The sequence below is a fragment of the Phaethon aethereus genome (genome assembly GCF_964289735.1).
Source record: "Phaethon aethereus genome assembly, chromosome: 4".
NCBI lineage: Eukaryota > Metazoa > Chordata > Aves > Phaethontiformes > Phaethontidae > Phaethon > Phaethon aethereus.
In genome coordinates this window covers 18,529,385-18,545,494 of record NC_138578.1, presented here as the reverse complement: position 1 = coordinate 18,545,494, position 16,110 = coordinate 18,529,385, and the positions used below count along the sequence as shown (strand labels likewise).

General features: G+C 57.7%; 1 protein-coding gene across 1 annotated transcript; it reads right to left on the bottom strand.

The window, feature by feature from the left end:
• Positions 1–4,860: 4,860 nt before the first annotated feature.
• Positions 4,861–9,528, bottom strand: NKX6-1 (NK6 homeobox 1; the record flags this gene model as incomplete). The annotated part of the gene is made up of 3 exons (XM_081998817.1): positions 4,861–7,193; positions 8,124–8,296; positions 8,925–9,528. 3 exons carry the CDS (start codon positions 9,526–9,528, stop codon positions 6,942–6,944), a joined length of 1,029 nt encoding a protein of 342 aa, XP_081854943.1. The 3' UTR covers positions 4,861–6,941.
• Between the last annotated feature and the right edge of the window lie 6,582 nt (positions 9,529–16,110).

The following is a 16,110-nucleotide window of genomic DNA, read 5'->3' as shown; positions in this document are numbered from 1 at the left end:
GGCTTGTTGGCTCTGTCGGTTGGCGACTATGATTCCCACAAAAGTGCCTTGCCGTCCATGAGTTCTGGTGGCCCTGATGATCACACCTCTGCCGTGCATGTTTGGACGTCGAGGCTGGTGTTCCTCAAAGTGGAGCAGAGCAGCCCCAGGGTCTCTGTGGCAGTACGAGGAAAAGAGTAACAAGGATGCCCAACCTCACAAACGAAAAAAGAATTAAAATGGCCCAAGCACTGTGTTAATGCCTTACCGGTGTAAAGCCAGAGGAGCTCCTGTAACTCGATTTATGGAACTGACAGCAAGATTTCTTCCCTGATATTTCTTCCCTGTATCCTTATCATAAAGGGAACAGCTAAGAGGTATATAAAAAAACCTGTCCGTCCTCATTAGAGTAAAGTTGAGTATAGTCTATTCTTGCTTTAATGCAGTGATCTAATTAACCTTTAGCTAGAATCAAAATGACCTTGAATTGGCCTTGTGACCTCCAGTGCTTAATGTTGTTAACTTTAAACAAGCTTTTTGGGGTGGTCAGGAGCAGCATCTGTTAAAATGGGCAAGAGGTCGAATCCATTTACTTAAATACACTTACTGCATACGCTGCTGGTGGATGCGCTGCCTTACGTTTTTAGAGGGGCTAGAAGATGTAGCTTTGAAGATCAAGGGCAACCTATCTGTGAGAAGCCGCGCGAGGCGGGTGAAAACCTGCTCCGAAGGTGTGTTTTCGCCGTCTCGTTACGCTTTCCCAGCAGTAAAGCCGCTGCCGGCTTTCATTTCAAGTTCTGCCGTGTGCGAAATCCCACGGCGTGCAAAGCAAGCGGCGCTCGGGGGGCTCCCCCCGGCTTGGGGCTGCCCTTCATGCTCCCCTGGGCTCCGGGAAAAACACGCTCCTCTGTAAGGAGAAGTAGATGCCCAGCTGAGTTCCCGGATCACAAAGTCACGGATGGAAATTACTTTAAAAAATAAATAAATAAAAATACACTGTCGGGGCAAAGAATTTCAAAGGCAACGTGTAAGAATCTAGCTGAAAACATTCTGTTCAGACGGCCCCTCCGATTGCTGTTCTGGCGCAGGGATGTTCTGTCACAGAAGTCGTTTGTGCTCTTCGCGGCTGCACGCCCGGCTGCTGCCCGGCGTGCGGCACGCGTGGGTGCACATCCCGCAGCAGCGGAGCCGCCGCTCCGCGGCCCCACGCAGGGCGGAGGTTCAGCTCCCCGCGCTGCCCACAGCCGAGCTGCGCTCCCTCCCTCGCGAGCCCTCGGCCCGCGGCGGCTCTGGCTGGGCGAGCCCGCCCGTGGGTGCCCCGCCGCGCCCGTGGGTGCCCCGCCGCCTGCGGACACCGGGCGTGCGGCCGTGGCGGGGGCCGTTGTTATCATTGCGATACACTGCGATACCGTCGTCGTTAACGTTGTCGGTACTGCTGCTGTCGTCCCGGTTCCCGAGGCGTTTTTCGAGGCGGCTGCTTCCTCCTTCCGCGCCAAGTCGGAGCCTGAACGCCGGCTCTTTGCAGTGCATTAACATAGTACATTAACATTTGTAATGCTGCGATTATTTTACATAATCGATAACATCAAGTTCCTTTTCTTGGGGACCCTCGTGTTTGTTTACATTTATTCCACACACGTCAGTTGCCATCAGGAGCAAAACCGATTTTCTTGTCCTACACCTGCTCTCCGGATAACCTTAATTCACCGTAAATCTATTTGCGCTCCCGCCGTAGCGAGCTCGGTCGGGAGGGGACGGTGCGCGAGTGGGGCGGGGAAGCGCCCCGGCTCTTCCGCTGCAACCCCGGCCTTGAGAGAATGGGACGGCTCTGATATTAATTGTTGTTATTATTACTTATTATTATTTATTTTACGGCAGTTTCTGTTTATGGCGTGATGCATTTGAGCCCAAACACATTAGGTGCATTATTCATTGGGTACATTTGTCAGAACATGCATGTGTATAAAGAACTAATGATCCATATTAAATTAATGACGCTATAAAAAAGAAAAATACCCCATACATGCAGTTTATGACGGCAACTCCCGACTTTGATAAACCATAGAAAAGACCTAATCAGATGAAGCATTGGACTGTTCCGTCTCCAAAATTACATTTCTCGAAATGTGCTTGTACACAATGTTGGTTTTATTAAAACAAATTAATTCAGTCATTAAGGAATCATACGGCAAGTGTCTCATAAGTCAGGACCTCCAGTGTAACAAATTGATTAAATGACTGTGTAATAGTCTCTTTAAACAAATCTAGTGTAACAAGTTAATAGATCTGCTCAATTACCATGCTGGGGTGATGAGGATGTGGGCAACTCTCTCATTAAATCCGGGATAGCGGGGGGGGAGGGGGGCTCGGAGGTGCGTGTCGGTGGGGCACGGCTGCGCTCCCGCAGTTCCCGCGGGGCCGTGGCCCGGGATAGGGATGGCTCCGGGCTCCCGGCTCCGGGCTCCTCCTGACACCCCAGCGCCGGGAGCGCGGGAGGAAAATCTATTACCCCGCTGCCATTTTGTTAAGTGTTTGCTCCCCGTTGTGACCCTGCCACTTTATCTGTTGATTTTTATTTTCTGAGTGCATGTTGCCCATATGTTACCCTAATAGTTGCTATAATTCTTGAGCAATAGGGCTCTTATTTTACTGAGCTGAATTAAAAAGAATGCACTTTAATAAAAAACCCGGGCAATACACTAATGGCTTGACATTGATGTATTTGCATAAAGATGAATTATACGGGCTGGCTTGACACAACTTTTAATAAATGATCGAGGTCGTTATTACAGGGATGCACTTGGGTGTGCGGCAAGCGGGTTACCGCCTCCCCGGGCCGCCGGGCAGGGCTCGGACCCCCGGGGATGCGGAGCGATGCGGAGCGGTGCGGCGAGCCCGCCGCTGCCCGGCAGATGTTTGCGTCCCTCCCGGGGACTTGTAACCGCTGTTGGAAGCAGCCGGTAAATACTGCCAGAAACACGTATCTAGAAAATACTTGTCGGTGTAGAAGGTAAACGCGGAGCTGCAATTAGGAGGGAGCAGGTCATCTGACTGTCTAATCTGCGAGCCGGGCCGGGGGTGGAAGCCCACCGCCCGCCTTGTACCTCTGGGGTGCGGGACGCCTCGTGTCCCGAGGGACGGGGTGCCGAAAGCAAAGCCCCGGGGCGTCTGGCACGGATTTAACCAAAGTGTTGCACGAAACGACGTCAGTTCGGCAAACGGCGCGAGAGCGGAGCGAAAACGGCGTGTGCTGGGCAGGGGAAGCCTTACAAATTAATGTCACTGAGAAGTGATGAACGATAACGGGATGTCGGGAGCTCAGAAAAGGCGAACACGCGTGAGGGGAAGGGTGGGAGAGGTCAGCGCTCGCTGAAACGGCCGGGCTGTCCCGATGTGGTTATCGGTCCGGACACCCCTCTGGCAGGGATACAGGCATTGCCTTGCCTGCTGCCTGCGCTGGGTGCTCTGGGTGGGAGCTGCTGCCGGGATAAAAGAGCCCGAAGGCCCCGGGGCTGTGACCCGCTGCTGTCGGGCCTGTCGGGGGCCGGGTGACCGTGGCGTACGGACTAGGACACCCCCCCCCGCACATTTCCTCCCTCCGAGGGGAAGACCCCTGCCCTCCTCCTCCGCGGCGGCTCCTGCTCGCCGGTCTGCCGCCGGCTTCCCCTTCTAACCCGCGTCCCCCGGGGCGAAGGCCGGACCGTCCGCCTCGGCTCCCGGTGGCACGGCGGTGCGGGCCCCGCCCGCGTCCATATGTCCCGCATCCATATGCATGTCTCCCGTGGGCAGCAGCTGCCGGCCGGGAGTGGGGTGCGGGAGGCGGCGCTGGCCCCCCGCCCCTTTTTTCCCTTCCAGTGCCTCTCTCCACCCTCCCCGAAGCCCCCCGGGGCCGGTGGCCGCTGCACGGCACGGAGCGGGGACCTGCGGGCAAAAAAAGTTTCCTCTGCCCGCGTCGACGCTCGCTGGGGCGGGAGAAGGGGCCGCAGCGGGTTCCCCGTGCGAAACATCTCGGAGAAGCAGCGGCGAGGGAAAAGCGGGGAGGATGCCTCCGGCATCCCGGGGTCGCAGAGCCGGGAGCTTCTCCCGCGGCTTCTCCTGCGCCCCAGGGAAGGCGGATGGCAGGGCCCGAGGCAGGGCGAACCGGCAGACAGCCGCCTTTGCCCCTCCGCAGCCGGGAGACCCCGCGCACGCAGGCGGAGGGGAGCGGGGTTTGAACCCCGAGGCTCTGTTACAGAAGGAGAGGAAAAGCAAAAGCTGTTTGCGGGGAGAACTGCCGGGACGAGCCCGCGGTGGTCTCCCGCCGCTTAGCCAAGGACGGCCCGCCTCGCTACGCGGCCGCGCAGCCGGCCCCCGCCGTTCCCCACGCGTGTGCGCGACCGCTTGCTCCCCGCGGAGGTTTCGGCCCGGGCCGAAACCCCTTGCGGATACGGCCCTGCGGCGCTTCTTTAATGGCGTTGTCTGTGAGTTTATACCGTCACGCCACAAACTCCCGCGTGTTTGAAGGATTGAACTGAAACTGCGGCTGATCTTGGCCGGGCCCCACGCACGGGGGGAGCTTCAAGCCCCGTGAAGGCCGCTGACATTTTGTCTCCTAATTGTCCGCCGCGATGTCCGTGGCAGCGATCCTGAGGTTAGTTATTGCATCTCCTCCTAAAAAGTCCTCTCCTGGAGGGGCGAGAGGCTGCGCCTGTTCCGCCGAGCCGGGTTTGGCTTCCAAAACCTGCCCCGCAAAGGGGGGCAGGCAGTGAGCTCATGTGAATACCCTGCTCTTTCCTCCAGCGCCCCGGACAAAACCAGCCTAACCAAGCGATCAGAGCTGGGCTTTTTTTCCCTGCCGTTCCACTCCGACGGTGCCAACTTCACCCGGTGCCCACCCGGTCTCTGTGCAGGAGCAAATTGACTGGAAAGCCCCAGCCGGTGCCGCAGCCCACTGGGAACGGGGACGGGGTGCGCCGGCAAAAAAGAAGTTCTCATTTCTTTCCCATGGCCCCGCAAAACCCCGGCGCGGGGCGGGGGGGGGGAGGAGAGAAAAATCGTAACGGCGAGAATCGGCGGGGTCGAGGCGGCACTCTGGAAATCGCCCGGCCTTTCCCTGCCCGCCTTTACAAGGGGTCGGGAAAGATTGGGGAGGGGGGGAGAAGAGGGTGTCGGTGGGCAATGGGCAGCCCCCGGCACCCCTACCCGGGAGAGCCCGGGCAGCCGCGCCAGGCTGGCTCCCTCCTCCCGGCATTGTCTAAGCCGAAAGCGAAATAAAACTCTGCTCCACTTTTTTTTTCTTTCTCCCCCTCCCCGTGTAGAAAATGATTCACAAATTTACGGAAGAATACCAATTTATTTACTTTTTTTTTTCTCCAGAATAGCTGGCCCTTTTCTCTCTCATGTCAGCTCTTCTGTTTGCTCGGCTGCAGCAGTGAAAAAAAAAAAAAAGCGATTGTTTCTGGTCTGTTTAGATATGGAAATGATCGCATCTAGAGAACGAGTTTCAATTTAAACCAGTTGTTTCGGTCCTGGGTGTACCTATTTACTCTAGACCCTTACTCGGGCTCTTACTTTACTCGCCTTTTTCTTCTCGGAAAGCAGTTTCTTTCCCATAAAAAAGAAAACACTCTGCCCTCGATAACAGCTTGCGTCGCCCGCCGCTTAAAAAGTTAATACAGCCTAATTTAGGCTGAGACGAACCTCGCCGTGGGCCGGCTGGAAACTCTGCCTGCCCGCCCACGGAGGGACCGGGGAGGGCGGGAGCCGCCAGCCCCATCCCCAAACAAGCTGCCGCTTAATTTTATTTGTATCCTTCCTCTTTAACCCCCACAACAGAATGGACAACTTCCACCTTAAAAAAAAAAAAAAAAAAAGGCAGCAAAAAGAACCAAACAAAAAAACCCCAACCAAAACCAAAACAAACAAAAAACCCAAACCCAAAAACCTACTACTGAAATTGAACACAAGATCCTGAAAATTATCTCCTCTTTTTTTTTTTCCTTCTCTCCTCCTGTTCCGTGGTTTCATTATTTAATCTCTGATGAGATCAGATTATCTGTACCCTTTAGTGAAGGCAGCAGACGTCTTTAAACTGGTTTAATTGATTTATCGGGTTTTTTTAAACAGAAAGTGCAATACATTTAACTGGTCTTGCAAAGGGCTTTTCTTCTCTTTACAAACCGAATTGTTTTTAATATAAATTAATAAATGTTAAGATGCTATATCACGATATATCATCGTTATTAGCTTAAAAAAAAAGAAAACAATTTACATTCTATAGTATTCCGTATGATACAAAAGAAAACACACTTTAAATTCAATTACAGCAACTAAATGAATTTTATATTTGGACTGGAAGTGGTTGTGACAATTCCCACCAGCTACTTTTTCAACACGCCGTTGACTGGAAAGGCTGTGAGTGAAAGCAAACTCGGTCCCTTCGCCCTCTCCCCCCTCCCTCTGCACGACGACCGCAACAGAAATTCTTTCAAAAATACTAATAAATAGCACGCGGGGCCGCCGCGGTCCGGGCCCGAGGGAGGGGCCGGTGGCAGCCACGGCGGCTTTTTCCTCGGCGCCCGTCTCGGGGCTCCGGGGGGTCCGGGGGTGCCCCCGGTGCCGCCCGAGGGGGGGGGGCGGTGCCCCCGGCCCCCGCTGTACAAAAAAAGAAGGTATTTTACATTTTAAATATTCACAGTAAGGAACGCCTATGGTCGCTGTGACTCACGGTTTATTTACAAAGAGCCGGCAAGAGGCGGCCGCCGCTCCGCCGGGAGCGGGACCCGGGCCGGGCGGCCCCCGCCGCTCCCCGCCGCCCGCGACCCTACAATAACTGCCAGCGCTGGGGGACGGGCGCGCCCGCTTGCGCCGCGGTCCTCTCTGCTCCCCCGCCGGCTTCTCCTCCTCCTCCTCCTCCTCCCGGGCGCGTAGAGTCTAGAAAAATAGATCTGTACATCTCCGAAAGCGGCGGCGGGCGTAGCGGGCTAGGCGGAGGCCTCCCCCTCGGGGGGGTGCAGCAGCAGCCCGCCGCCCCCCGGCTTGTGTTTCTTCAGCAGCTGCGTGATCTTCTCGTCGTCCGAGTTAGGGTCCAGGGGCTTATTGTAGTCGTCGTCCTCCTCCTCGTTCTCCGAGGCGCCCTTCAGCCGCTCCGTCTCCGAGTCCTGCTTCTTCTTCGCCGTCGCCATCTCCGCCGCGTGCTTCTTCCGCCACTTGGTCCGTCGGTTCTGGAACCAGACCTGTCCCCGCCGCCGCCGGCACCGCCACCGGCACCGGCCCCCCGGTGAGCCCCCCGGTGCGGCACCGGCTCCCGCTCCGCCACAGCCGTCGGACGACCTCCCCATCCGCCAGAAGCAGCCGCGCACCGCGGCACCGCGCTCCCCGCAGCCGAAGCCACCCGCCCCGGCTCGGATCCCGCCCCCCGCCCCTCGCTTCGGGCTGAATCCTGCCCCAGCCGCCCCTGCCCCGCCAGATGTTTTTATTCCGCGGCAGGGCTCTGCCGGAGTGGGGGGATACTTTCACTGTAGAGGCTGCAATAATTCATTCGCAGCCACTGGGACTTACTTGCAGTGACAAAGGAGGGTCTCTAGATCCGGCTGAAAGCGTGGGCACCGCCGAGACGCCCCTCCGGCCGAGCCCAGCCCCGTGTCCCTGCGCCCGCCAAGCAGACGCCCCCCCGCCCGTCCGCCCAGGGCTCAGCCCGGCCTCCCAACTCCTCACACCTCCGCTTTGCCTACAGCTCGGCCTTTAACTTAAAACGGAGAGTTTGGGGCGGGACAGCGCGAGCGGGGTGCGCGGCGCTGAGGGGCGGCCGGGCCGTTTTGCGTGGGGTGCGGGCCGGAGACGCTACGCGCCTTTCCCAGCACGGCGGCCACCCCCGTGGCGTTCAGACTGAACGCACCGGGCTCCTCAGTCTTGCTTGGGTTTGTCTGGGTTTTTTTAAATTATTTGTTTTGCTTCGTTTTAAAATAAAAGATACGCTTTAAAATACCCATCTCAGCCCCGCCGGTAAGAAGGTAACGATGGGCGAATTGCTGATAGCTGCCGCGCCTCCGGCCGCCCGAGGCGGACCCGGTTTCGGCGGCGGGGCCCGTTCGTTTCTCGGTCCCCGCCGGGCGCGTTGGCTGCCCCAGCCCCGCACCTCTCCGTGCGTGAGCCGCTCCTCTCACCTTGACTTGGCTCTCCGTCATCCCCAGCGAATAGGCCAGCCGGGCTCGTTCCGGGCCCGCCAGGTATTTCGTCTGCTCGAAAGTCTTTTCCAGGGCGAAAATCTGCTGGCCAGAAAAAGTGGGTCTGGTATGTTTTCTCTTTCCGTCCTTATCCAGCAAAATTGAGCCTTGATCTGGCGGGGGGGGAGAGAAAGGGAAGGCACGGACAGACACGTTAATCTACAGATTTGAGAAAGCGCTTCTCTCTCAAGCGGCCCCGGGGGGGTGGGGGCTCTCTCCGCGGGGGGGGTCTGTAACACAAGTGTTGCCTGGACAAGGCGGCGGGGCCAGCCTCCCGCCCCCCCCCGCTTAATTTTCCTTTCAGGATCGAAAACATGAGCGGGCAAACGATATTGTTTTCTGGAAAAGCTGCAGCCAGTGCAAGCGGGCGGCAGCGGAAAGTCCCACTCGGGGAAAGTTTCTGCGCGCCCCTAAAAAGCAGCCCAGGCCTCGAGAGTCCGCGGTGGAAGCGCTGAAGCCGGCGGCAGCGCGGCCGCCTTCCCCCGGGAGGGCTTCTCGTTCCCCGGTAGTGACCGACATTTTACAGGCTTTCGCGCCGGCCGCGGGGGAGGGAGAAAGCAAAGCAAACTTAAGAAACAACAACAAAAGAAAGCGAGGCAAAGCCAGCCGCCGCGGCCGGGCCCGGGGGCTGGTGTGGGGCGGTCTGGGGGAGGTATGGCCGCGATGTCGAGGCGCTGGGGGCTCCCAAGCCCAGGGACCGAACTGCCCCGGGCCCGCTCCCCCCCGCCGATGGGTACTCACGGGGGGCGCAGGCGAGGCGGGCGTCCCTCCAGGGCGGGCTCTGCATCACCCCCGGCCAAAAGATGGGCGTCCGGCCGGGCAGCTCGGCCAGCGGCTTGGGGTAGCGCCCGGCGGCCACGGCGGCGGCAGCGGCGGCGGCACCGGGACTGAAGTAGAGGGCGGGCGGCGGCGGCGGCGGCGGGCTGAGGCTGCCAAAGCGGGGCAGCCCGGCCAGCAGCCCGGCGGGCGCCGCCGAGGAGGCAGAGGGCGAGGCGGAGGCGAGCGCGGCGCCCGGCAGCGGCATGGAGGGCCGGCTGAGGATGTCGTTGATGCCGTGCGGGGTGGCGGCCGAGAGCTGCGGCGGGGCCGAACCCAGCGCCGAGAGCCCGCCCGCGGCGGCGGCGGCGGGCGCCTTGAGGCCGGGGGAGCCGAGCGGCGGCGAGGGCGAGGCGGAGGCGGGCGAGGCGGAGGCGGAGGAGGAGGAGGCGGGCCCGGCGGGCAGGGGGTACGCGGGGTACAGCGGCGCCTTCATCTCGGCCATGCTGTGCAGGGCGGCCAGCGGCGGGCTGCCCAGCAGGAAGGCGCCTTGCCGGGGCGCGCCGTCCATCTGCCCCAGCGCCAGCATCCCCGCGCCGCCGCCGCCGCCGGGCCGGGGCGGGGGGCCCGGCCGGCCCCTAGCGCCGCGGGGCCCCGGCGGCCGGCGCGGGGGTGCCGCCCGCACCGGCGCCGCGCATCCGGCCCGCGGGGGCCGCCGCCTCTAGCGGGGAGCTGCGCGCCCGAGCGGCGGCCCCACCGCCCCGCCGGGCATCGGGGCTGCGCCTCGGCGGCCGCTCCCGGGAAGGAATGCGGTGCGGCTGTTCGGCGGGGTGTATCTACGTGTATCTGCGCAGCGGGCGCGCCAACACACGTATATATCCCCCTCCCGCTGCTGGCGAGGAGCGGGGGGCTCACAGCGGCGCGGCGGCCGCGCCCGCCGCCCCTGCCTGCTGCCCGGCGCCCCGCATCCCTCCGGCGCGGCTCCCGCCGGCGCTGCCGGCGCGGCTGTCGGCGCTGCGGGCGCGGGCGAGCCCCGGGGCGCACTGCCGCGCCGCCCCGCTCCCCGCCGCCTTTAGCGGGGCTCGGCCGGCCGCGGGCGCGGCGGCGGCGGCGGCGGCGGGGGCGGGGGCGGGGCGGCGGCGGGCCCTGCCCACCCGCGGCCGCCAGGCCGGCAGCCCCGGCCCCGCCGCGCTCCCCTCCTCTCCTCGCGCTTTGCTTTATCTTCCCCTCTTCCCTCTCCTCCTCCTCCTCTCCTTCTCTCGCTCCTTGTTCCTTCCCTTTTCCTTCCCCTTCTTCCTTCCCTTTTCCTTTCCCTTTTCCCCTTCCCTTTTCCCCTTTTCTCTTTCCCTTTTCCCCTTTTCTCTTTCCCTTTTCCATTTCCCTTTTCCCTTTCCCTCTTCCCCTTCCCTTTTCCTTTTCCCTTTCCTTTTTCCTTTCCCCTTTTCCCCTTCCTTTCTTCCTTCCCCTTTTCCTTCCCTTTTCCTTTCCCTTTTCTTTTACATTTTCCTTTCCTTTTTCTTTCCCTTTTCCCTTTACTTTTTCTTTCCTCTTTTTCCCTTTTTCTTTCCCTTTTCCCTTTATTTTTTCTTTCCTTTTTGTTTCCTTTTTCTTTCCCCTTTTCCTTTCCTTTTCCCTTTTTCTTTCCCCCATTCCCTTTTCCTTTTCCTTTTTTCCCTTATCCTTTTTCTTTTTCTTTCTGTTTTCCTTCCGTTTTCCGTGTACTTTTTCCTTTCCTTTTTTCCTTGCTTTTTCTTCCCCCTTTCTCATTCCTTTTTCTTTCCTTCTTTCCTTTCCCCTTTCCCCTTTAATTTTTCTTTCCCTTTTCCTTTCCTTTTTTCCTTGCTTTTTCCCTTTCCCCTTTCCTTTTTCTTTCCCTTTTCCCTTTCCTTTTTCTTTCCATTTCCTTTCCTTTTTCTTTCCCTTTTCCCTTTCCTTTTTCTTTCCATTTTCCTTTCCTTTTCCTTTCCCCTTTTCCTTCCCTTTTTCTTTCCCTGTTTCCTTTCCCCTTTTCCTTAGCTTTCCTCTGCTTTTTCCTCTCCTTTTTCCATTGCTTTGTCAGTTCCTTTGATTTTTCCTTTCTCCTTTCCTTTCAGGCTCTCTTTTGCTTTTTCCTTCTCCTTTCCCTTTTTCTTTTCCTTTTCTCTCTTCTTTTTCTTTTATTCTCTTTCTCGTTTTATTTTTAGCTCTCTTTTTCTGTCTCATTTTTCTGCTCTCTTTCTTTCTCTTTATCTATTCGCATCCCCTGCTCCCTCTCTTTTGTTTCTTCTTTCTTTCCTTTTTTCTTTCACTTCCTTCCTCCCTTTCTTCCTTTCCTTCTTCATAACCTTCCTTCCTTCCTTCCTTCCTTCCTTCCTTCCTTCCTTCCTTCCTCTCGCTCTCGCTCTCGCTCCTTCTGTCTTTCTCCCTCTCTCCTTTCTCCCTCTCCCTCCCCATGTCTGTGTGCCCCGGGAACGACCCGGGCCAGTGGAGTCGCTCGAGTCCCGGCCGATTCTGCCCCGGCGCCTCCCTGGTACGGCTGCAGCGCGCCGGTAGCAGGCGGCCCGGCCCGGCCTGGCCTTCCCCGCACGCTCCTGGACCCGAATGGGTGCTCTCTGTACCCGCCGCACGACGGAACAGCGTGTCCGTCCCGCCGGGCCCCGGCCCCTCCTGCCCGGCCGCTGGCCCACGTTGTGCACACGGGGTCGCGCAACAAGCCTCGTCGGCACTTGTCCCCAGCGCCCCGGCTGCCGGCGGCTAGAAGGGAAAAAATCCTGCGTGGCCCCTTAAAGAGCGTCCCACGGAGAAGAGAGAGGTGCAAAATCACTCTAAACAGTTTTTACCCTGTGCTGTCTGTGCCCGTGTGCGTGTGCCTGTAGGGAACTCTATTTCCTCGAGTGTGGAAAAAAGGGGCTGCTGTGGAATTTCGATTTCTTCTTTTTTTTTTTTTTTTTTTTTGGTGTGAGTACGGATCTTAGATAAAGCGGAAGCATGGTGATCCTCGACCTGCCACGGTATTTCCTTCTATTCTTAAATATCCCCAGTTGCTCGGAATTGCTTTAGCTTAATTTACAAAGCCACGAAAAAATACACTGGGCGCGCAGAGCGGGGTCTTGCCTCGTCGTAACTTCTGCACGGCCGCACCAGCTGCGCCTCCGAAAAGCTCGCCTTTCGTTCCCCGGTCTGTGTTTTTGGGGTTTTTTTAGGTCCTTGGGTCACTTCTCAAATATTCTAAAAGTAAACCCGAAAAAGTCCTTCCCTGCCGGTTCCAGTGGAGCCGGCCAGCGCTCGGCCGCGGCAGCTCCGCACCGCCGACCCCGCAGCCCCGGCTCGGGCAGCGGGGCGCGGGTGTCGGGGGGTCTGTCTCTACAAAGGGGACCGGTTTGCATTTTAACTGGGGGAGGAGGGGGGTAGAAAAATTAAGCCTGGTTCGGAAGCGTAGAGGCAGGCGCGGGGCGGCCGCGCTGTATGGCCAGCACCCAGCGCAGCCGCTTCGCCTCCCGCCTGCAGAGGCGCCGGCCCACACCCGCCGCCCCCCTCCTCGCAGCGCCCCGAGGGAACTTTGCCTGGGACGGCCACCGGCAGCGGCACCGGCAACCGGCAGCGGCAACCGGCACCGGCAACCGGCAGCGGCAACCGGCACCGGCTGCTCCCCTCGCTCCGCGCTTCTTTCCCGGCCCAAGCGGGAGTTCAGCGCCCAGCACCTCTGGGTTTGTTTTCTAAGGAAAGCAAAGCAAAACAGCCCTGCACAAAGCGCTTCTCCCTCCTTCTGCAGAGAACGGGTGGCATCTTGGAAAAGCGCGGTTTTATTTGGAGGCCGCCTCGTGCAACAACTTTCCTAAAAATAGCGTCCGGGGTGAGATGACGCCAACAGGGCTGACCCGTGCTTTGAGAAATAGTTCGGATTCAAAAGCAGCCGTCAATGTTTTGTGTTGTTAATAGCCGTCACGCAGAACCACTGGAAAATACTGGTATTTAGTTCCTTCTCCATATTTGGGTTCTGCTCTCCCCGGGCGCAACCGGGACCAGCACCGAGCGGGGGGCGGGGGACACCCCGAGCACCAGGGGGACCGTGAGGGGCAAAAAGCACCCCGGGAACAAACTTCACCTCACCGGGCGGGAACGAACCGCAGCGTGAAAAGGCCGCAGCCGAGCTCCGCCGGGGCTGCTCGCTAATACCTGGCCGCGTTTCCGCCAGTTTCCCCGGCCCTCATCACAAGCTCTTCACCGCCTTCTTGCAGATAAAGCAACTACCGAGTTAAATAATAAAAGAGCCAGCAGCTGCCGAGCGAGCGGGGGGGTGCGGGCGGAGAGGAGGGGCGAGCAGCCGCCCGGCGGGACGTGGCCGCGGGGGCCGAGCAGCCCCCCGGAGGTGGCAACGCCGCGAGAGAAGACCAGGTCCCGCGGGAACCCCGCTGCGCCCCGGGGCGCGGGGGGGACGGGACTCGGAGCCCCCCTGGAAACCCCTGGAGCCCCCGGCGGGAGCTGCGGGGAGCGGGGCCGAAGGAGGCGGCGGGGAGAGGCGAGAGCTGCGATGGAGACCCCGGTCCCACAGGGCGGAGGGGAGGGAGAGGTACGCACGACGAGGGGTGCCGGAGGAGCGTTGTCAGAACAAGCTGTGGTTATTTGTTTGCTCGTTCGAAATGCGGGCACCGGAGCAGATGCGCCTCTGAAATTCACGTTGGCTGGAATGGTCCCAGGATGTCTGAAAGGAAAAACAAAACAAAACAAAACAAAAAACAAACCCAAAACCATGAGAACACCTAAAATTAAAAGGTCCAAAGTGCTTTGGCATAGGAGGGTCAGATATTCTTCAAGCTGATGAGTCGGGGACCCGATTCTGTGCCTGGGGGGCTGCCTCCAAGGGCGGGCTGGCTCTGCCCTGCCCAGAGCCCTTTCAGCTCTCCAGCCCCGGGGCCGGGTGCCCCGAACCCCACCTCGTCCAGCCTTTTTGCCCCGGGTCCAGGAGAGGGGTGTCCGGCTGGCTGAGAGCAAGGGAAGGAGGTGTAGGAACGAGGGCAGATCAGGTCCCCGCTGCCTTTTTTTTTTTCTTTCCTTATGGGTGCTTGTCACGAGCGAGAGGTGATCGAGTGGCGATTTACCGACAGCACCTGCCCACAGGAGGTCTGGGACTGAGGGAATAAGGGTGGGACTAGCGGAGGAAATACCGGAGAGAACCTAAATCAAGTAATTGCTCTGTTTAGCAAATAAAATGCTTTGCCGTTACCGTATGTTCTTCATTGCAGGCAAGCAGTCGGTTACTTTCTTAAAGTGATAGATAGGTATTTAGACACCTTTTTGTTGTAGCAGCACTGTAAAGCCACAGAATCATTTGTTGCCTGCCCTGCATGGTGGAAGGGAACTGAGCCAGGAAATCCTAATGTTCTTCTGGGTGCTAATTCCAACTCTTAATCAAGATCTGATTACCAAAAAGGAAAGCAGAGCATAAAAATGCTATAAAGATTTAGAATTTTTCACTCTTGCCCATAACTCACGCCGCAAATGTGTCCATTATGGCATTCACTCTAGCAGGAAAATTGTGATGTTGTTGCAAGATTCCCTACAGCAGAGCTCCTGCCAATGATGATGAATAATCTCAGTCCATATGCTAGCTCTATACAGCTCTATAGTACCAGTGTGCTCTCATTCTCTTTCTGCTTCCTCAAAAACACGGAATAGCTGAAGAACAGTAAAAGCTAATTAAAAATAGTTAATAGGTTAATCACACTTGGTCTTATATTTATCTAATGCAGAGCACTGATTCTTTAGTGATGTAGCTTTGAGGCATTACCACGAGCCAAGAAAATGAATCAGACGTTTAATGGAGATGTGGAAACGGAAATTTCTTGTAAGACTGCAAAATCGCAAGCCAGTAATACACTAAAATATAATAAAGTTATCATTAAAATTCCACACATGAAATGCCATCCTCTGTGTCCTCTCTTGCTAGGTGATAAACCGAGGCAAATCTGGCCAGAAAATTTTTCAGGAGCCAGGCCTTTGGATACATCTCACCTGCTTTTTAGCATTCCTGTCCCAGAGTGTCTGCCTGCGGACCTCTGGTGATGGCCAAAGGCAGAGGCATCACTTCACAGGTGGGTGGCCCCACTGTGGAGCCCTTGCTTTACTCTTCCAAGTGCCAAGGGCTGTGAAACACTGCCAGCTCTGGCTGGGGGGTGTACTGGAGACGTCAGCCTAGGACTGATACTGCTTCGCGTTGCTTACTTGGTCTGACCATGCAGGAATGGTTTCTGTGGGTAGCAGCTTCCCCTTTCCAGCCAGTGGTGGATGCCGAGAGCTCTGCTTTCCCCGCGGGCTGCCCCTCACTTCTGAGGACACACTCATGTCCCTTTGCTGCTCTAACGCTGTGGTCTCCACATCCTGGCCGAATTTCTGTTTCCGTTTACACTGAAGTGTGTCCAGAATAACTGGGAAGGGAGGCTGAAGCTATAATGAGGCTGAGTGGCAACAGGACCAGGTCATTGCCTCTTTAAAACAGCTGCAAGGACAAGGAGGGTGTTGTAGGCTGCTGCTTGCAGTCACTTCTGTTGCCATTTCAATGTTTCTTTTGCTTTTCTTAAATGAGATGTTCAAGTATTTTCCGTATCCTCAGTAAAGCAAAACATTTTTCTCCTTTCTGGAGCATCGAAACTATTCGATGCTGGGGCAGAGCAGTCACTTTTCTTTTGATTTGTGATCCTTGGTTCAGCCTGACCCCTGCTGGGGGAAAGCCAGGAGGAGAGGATTACAAGAGCAGAGTGTCAGTCTGTCCAGGATCCACGGGTTCACCAGAGGCTATTCCTGGCACAGTCCCTCTGCGAACCCCTCTCCCACCCCCAGGCCCGTGCCCTGCACTGGCTCTGCCCTCACTGCGCGCTCCCCTCTCGGTAATACAGGCCTCCCCTGAAGTTTGTCCAGCTTACCTTTCCGAAGGCTGCCCACCACCTCCATTGTTACGCTGTGGCGTGGAAGTGACATGCATCTATTTAACGTGGCCGCAGGGGCCCACTGCAGGTGCACCCAGGGCTCTGCTGGTACCCTGCTTCCGAAGCCCTGCTAGCAATAGCCGAGTGGCATTAGTGATTACCAGGTCTCCGTTTATCCCAGCTAAATTAACGCACAACAGATTTCTTCACGTTGCCACACTTGTCTATTCCTGCGTGGTGCTACTGAGAGCTGCAGCTGGCACAGATGT